Source organism: Aspergillus japonicus (assembly GCF_003184785.1).
Source record: "Aspergillus japonicus CBS 114.51 unplaced genomic scaffold BO86scaffold_51, whole genome shotgun sequence".
NCBI classification, from domain to species: Eukaryota; Fungi; Ascomycota; class Eurotiomycetes; order Eurotiales; family Aspergillaceae; genus Aspergillus; species Aspergillus japonicus.
Genome location: NW_020291688.1, coordinates 1 through 5,155, shown reverse-complemented (window position 1 = coordinate 5,155; position 5,155 = coordinate 1). Strand labels below are relative to the sequence as shown.

The 5,155-nt window shown below is 54.3% G+C and overlaps 2 protein-coding genes across 2 annotated transcripts; one reads left to right on the top strand and one right to left on the bottom strand.

The window, feature by feature from the left end:
* Positions 1 to 583: 583 nt before the first annotated feature.
* BO86DRAFT_391371 (SDR family oxidoreductase) lies at positions 584 to 2,217 on the bottom strand. The gene is made up of 8 exons (XM_025672572.1): positions 2,077 to 2,217; positions 1,798 to 2,019; positions 1,558 to 1,739; positions 1,402 to 1,474; positions 1,315 to 1,330; positions 1,177 to 1,240; positions 902 to 1,098; positions 584 to 820 (listed from the first exon to the last, which is right to left on the bottom strand). The coding sequence occupies exons 1-8, from the start codon at positions 2,109 to 2,111 to the stop codon at positions 743 to 745; spliced, it is 867 nt and encodes a 288-aa protein (XP_025524809.1). The 5' UTR covers positions 2,112 to 2,217; the 3' UTR covers positions 584 to 742.
* Positions 2,218 to 2,439: 222 nt separating this feature from the next.
* On the top strand, positions 2,440 to 4,790 carry BO86DRAFT_391370 (cytochrome P450). Its single transcript, XM_025672571.1, has 7 exons — positions 2,440 to 2,498; positions 2,587 to 2,972; positions 3,035 to 3,277; positions 3,337 to 3,372; positions 3,448 to 3,606; positions 3,661 to 4,034; positions 4,114 to 4,790. Exons 2-7 carry the CDS (start codon positions 2,598 to 2,600, stop codon positions 4,571 to 4,573), a joined length of 1,647 nt encoding a protein of 548 aa, XP_025524808.1. The 5' UTR covers positions 2,440 to 2,498; positions 2,587 to 2,597; the 3' UTR covers positions 4,574 to 4,790.
* The last annotated feature ends 365 nt before the right edge of the window (positions 4,791 to 5,155 follow it).

The following is a 5,155-nucleotide window of genomic DNA, read 5'->3' as shown; positions in this document are numbered from 1 at the left end:
CAATGCAGATAGTATGTTAGAAGCAAGTAGAGTTGCTCCATTTGGATGGGGTTGTTGGGTTCTTGGATGAGTTCATGTTAGATCTTACTTGATCAATGCACTTGAAGGATTGTCCATGGTACTGTCCGTCCGTACGAGAAGTTTCATCTGCTCGCTTAGGTATTCGCCCAGTTTTGCTGAGGTAAGGTGTGAATGGTTGATCATGGTTCTTAACATGACTCAGGCTGTTACCTTGCTGGTAGGGATGCCTGCTTCATGCGGTCATGAATTAGTGTAGGTGGTTACAGCCAGTTATTAAGGAGGGCGCATGTTCGAAGTAATTTGTATAGGATATATTCCCTCCTATAACTACAAGAGTACGTACTGTACTAGCGGGGACGCCGCCACGCTATACCTGCTCAGGAAGTTCCAGTGAGAAATTGATTGATAATATACTACAGTACTCTATACGAAGTACATACTTCTTCAGGAATGCAGGAGGATCAGTGGCCAAGCTCGCTTACCGGATAGACTAAAGGCTATCGCCATTCATACTCGCTACTCTACTGTAGTTAGTTACTAGCGGTTATCAAATCTCACATGCGTCAAACTGTCAATAATCTAGACTAGTCCCCTCCAACAACCCCACCTTAGCCGAGCCGTCCACTTGGATCCCAACGGGACCCCCCTCACTCCACTTCCTCAGCGGGTCCCGGTCAAGTCCGACTCTGCATCAAGCTAAGCTAAGCTAAGTCAAACTAAACTAAACTTGTTTCTTACCCAGCCCAGCGTGAGATCGATGCAGCTTGCCCAGGTTGAACATCCTCCAGAACATCCAGTCCTGTGCGGGGGCAATCAGCACAGCACTAATAGAGGCGGGGGAGGGGGCCAAAGGAACGTCGGAGGCAGAGTTAGGGCTTACCCAAATCGTCCGCCAGGCAAATGTATCCAAACAGCGGATCAGCCCTGTCGAACTGCCCGTCCAGAACCAGGCGGCCGGACTGGAGCGCAGACTCTCTCCAACCACCTTGGAGGCATACTGGAACCGATCCGTCGCCCCGGAGGGGGTTCTGGTGACGTGTTGCCGGAACTCTTCCGCTAGGGGGCTGTAGTAGGAGCCTGCTCCGAACCACCCTCTGTCAGCATCGAAGACGAAGACCAAACCCCGAGGATAAAGATATGAGATGAGGAAATTACCTTCTGGGAGTTGTCGATGCGCGTCATTTTTCAGGATGTTGGTATACACCTCGCCGGAAATGACCTAGATGATTTCAATGGAAATAATGCCTTAGTGGGATTTGACCAACTGGAAAGGGGCGGGGAGAAGAAACGTACTGTGATGACTCGGACGCTGGAGCCCAAAACTCAATCAACGAATGGTTCCAAAGGCAAGGTGGAGGGAGCGGGAGGGGGCTGACTTACTCGAAGGGGGCCATTTCGACACGCAGGGTATTGGACCAGTGATGAAGGCCAGCTTTGGTGGCATTGTAGGATGCTGCTCTCTCGCTCTCGTGGTGAGTGGGTCGAGAATGCAAATGGAGACAACAACAACTGGGGCTGGAGGGTTAACCGCCTTACCTCCATACAAGTAAGGAACGATGCCACCAATAGAGCCAATGTTGACGATCGTTCCCTTGGCGGGGATAATGAGGTCGTGGAAGTGGTGCACCATCCGCATCGGGCCAAAGAGGTTCACATCGAACATGCGCTGGACGGCACCGACGTCAGTGTCGATGGCCGTCATCGTATACGCAATTCCCCTGTTCATGTGCCATCCGTCAGTCAGTCAGCCTGCTGGCGCCCAGCTGGTTCACGTACGCGCAATTCACCAGAATGTCGAGGTATCCGCCGGTGAGCTCCCGGATGCGGGCTTTGAGCTCGACCACTGACTCCTCGACCGTCACATCGAGGGGAAAGAAGGTGATGCCCTTTGCGGACAGATGTTCGCTCGACTCGTTGGGGAGAACGGTAGCAATGGGATGAATGCCACGGCGAGCGTATTCGGTCACCAATGCTTCGCCAATTCCTCCCTGGCCGCATCTACATGTGAACCTGTGAGCCTGGGGTGCGATAACTAATGGAGAGATCAGAGGTTACCCGGTAACAAGGGCGAACTTCTGGGTTCGTGACATGGTGGTAGGTTCTGAGGGAAGCAATATTTCTGAGATTTTATCACGAAGAACAGGTACCAGAGCTGGAATCAATGTGGTCTGGAGTATGGTAGGAACGGCCTTTTGAATTGTCTTACTATGGAACTCAACAGAGGGGAATCCCGGGATTTACCCTGTGGCGTTTCTTGAGGCTTCATGCAACCCTAACTAGGCCTGAGCGGGGCTTCGGGCTTTTACTCAGAATCTCACCACCCATGCCGTAACTTTTCTTTTGGATCCTTCTAGACTAGGCCATTTCCTGAGGACTTGCATCACACTCTGTCTTATCTTTCTTCATCCTTTGCTTTTGGCTTTCCACCCGTACTCTTCCGCCCCTGGGTCTGATTCCAAGAACCCCACCTAGCACAAGTACAGTACACCCAATATATTTCACAGCATATTTGAACATATCTGGTGCTGTTGTTCGAACAGACGTAACTAACTATCACCCCACCAGGCTACTTCACCATGAGTGTGAATACGTATTTCGATCTCAGCAAGACTCTTTACACTCTTGTCTTTGCGGTGTTTCTCAGCGGAGTCTGGAAACTGCGTAAAGTCGGCCGACGACCCACCGATTTGCCCCCAGGACCACCCACGCTCCCGATCTTGGGCAACCTGCACCAGATCCCCTCGCAGAAAAGTCACCTCCAGTTCGAGAAATGGAGTCGCGATTACGGTCCGATCTACTCGCTCGTGCTCGGGACACGCCCCGTGATTGTGCTCAACTCCGCCCAGGCAGTCAAGGATCTCCTCGACCGCCGCGGGGCCATCTACTCCTCTCGGCCCGAGAGCTACATGGCTCAAGACGTGCTGAGCGGCGGATTGAGAGTACTGTTCATGGTGTGTGCTCCCTGCCTCTTTCCCCTGTCAAGTATCGTGCTCATCGATCTGTCGTGGCACAGGACGATGGCCCAACGTGGAAGACGGTCCGACAGCTCGCGCATCGCATCCTCAACGTTGCCGCAGCGCGCACCTATGTCCCGTATCAGGACCTGGAAAACCGGGCCATGCTGAAGAGCATGCTGGAGGCGCCGGCGCATTTCATCAATCACATCCGCCGCTATTCCGGCTCCTTGACGACGCAGATGGCCTTTGGGTTCCGGACCACCACGATCGAGGATCCGAAGTTCAAGCAGACCTTTGATGTATTTTTTTCCGTCAAGATTCAACAACGCGGACAAGCAGGCTAACTAGGCCTGTGTAGATCTTCGATCGGAATTCCGAGATTACCACGTCCAAGGTATATTGTCTTTCATATGCTCGCAACCCTCCACCAGATTGCTAAGCTAATCCTCCACCGTACCTTTTCCATCAGACCGCGAGCTTGCTAGATCTGTTCCCCGTCCTCCAATGCCTGCCAGAATTCATGCTACCGCTGGTCCAGGAAGCGAGGGAGTTGCACCGCCAGGAGTGCCAGCTGTTCCGAGAATTCTATCTGGACGCCAAACGAAAACTCCAGGAAGGCACGGCCAAGGTACGTGCACACCACCTATGCACTTCTTCCCACTCTGACAGACGAACCCTCTAGCCCTGTGTCTGTGTCGATCTGGTCCGCATGCAACAGACCGAGAACTTCTCCGACGACCTGGCCGCCTACATCAGCGGGGCGCTGCTGCAGGCGGGGTCCGAAACGACGGCCAGCATCCTGGTGGGCTTCGTGCAGGCGATGGTGATTTTCCCGGAGGTGGCGCGGACTGCGCAGGCGGAGCTGGACCGGGTCTGTGGCGACCGACTGCCCGATCTCAACGACGTGCCGGATTTGCCCTACATCCGCGCCTGCGCGAAGGAGACCCTCCGCTGGATGCCCGGCTTTCTGCTGGGGATTCCGCACGCCACGACCCAGGAGGATACGTACCTCGGGTATCGGATCCCCAAGGGGGCGACGGTCATTGTGAACGTGTGGTAGGTCTACTTTCCGGCTTTCCTTGGTGCATTGAGTACGTACCAGAGGGACTAATGCTTGGGCTGGGGGCGAAAACAGGGCGCTACACTCCGACCCCGACCGATACCCCAATCCTCGCCAGTTCGACCCACTGCGCTATATCGACGACCACCAGACCTCAGCGGAGGCGGCCACCAACGCCAACGTGCTCCAACGCGATCACTTCGTCTTCGGGGCCGGCCGCCGCCGCTGCCAAGGCATGCACATCGCGGACCGGTCGATGTACCTCGCCATCTCGCGGCTGCTGTGGGCCTTCGACTTCAAGCGGGTCGTCGACCCCGTCACCAAGCGGGAGGTGGTCCCCGACCAGGCTGAGCTGGTGGACGGCTTCATGACAATGCCTAAGCCCTTTCCAGTGAATATCGTCCCGCGGAGTGGGGAGAAGGCCCAACGCGTCCGGGAAGAATGGGAGAAGGTCCGGCCCATGTTGGATGAGGCGGGTCAGTGGAAGGCGGTTCCAGAGGGGTTGATCTGGAAGGATGAGGTGGAAACTATCTGATAGGACCTGACATCTTGATTGGGGGTTGCGTCAAAGTGTTGGGATACATCCTGGATACTAGGTAGCATTGGTGTGGTGCCGTTTAGGGGAATTCCTCATTGCCAGATTGGGAACCATCTATCTATTCTTTCTGCCTAGCCCTAGCAATATAGTGCCAAACATTCCGCGTGGGCCCTCGTGTTCGATGCTGCAGTCTCACCTGCATAACCGCGGGTCGGCCATTCTGCAGCTGTCACACTAGGAGCGACACGAGCTGCACAACTCTGCACGTTCTGTAGGACACGGACATAACACGGCTGGGAGCTCAGACCACGAGCCAAAACCCGATCCGAAGTATGTGAAATGCAGAGTGGAGATTGACTTCTTCACCAGTTCGCAATGACAGGGGTGGAGTAGCCCGCAACGCCACTGCAGATAAGCATCTGTCAATAGCAACCAGCAACTTTTTGCGGTCAGATTTTAGTTTGGCACGTCTCAGCACAGACCCCGCCCCTATTTTTCTTGATTCTCGTTTTAATAAGCTGAGTACTATACCGACCTTTTTTAATCAACTGATCGATAACGATAAACCCCTCACCCCTC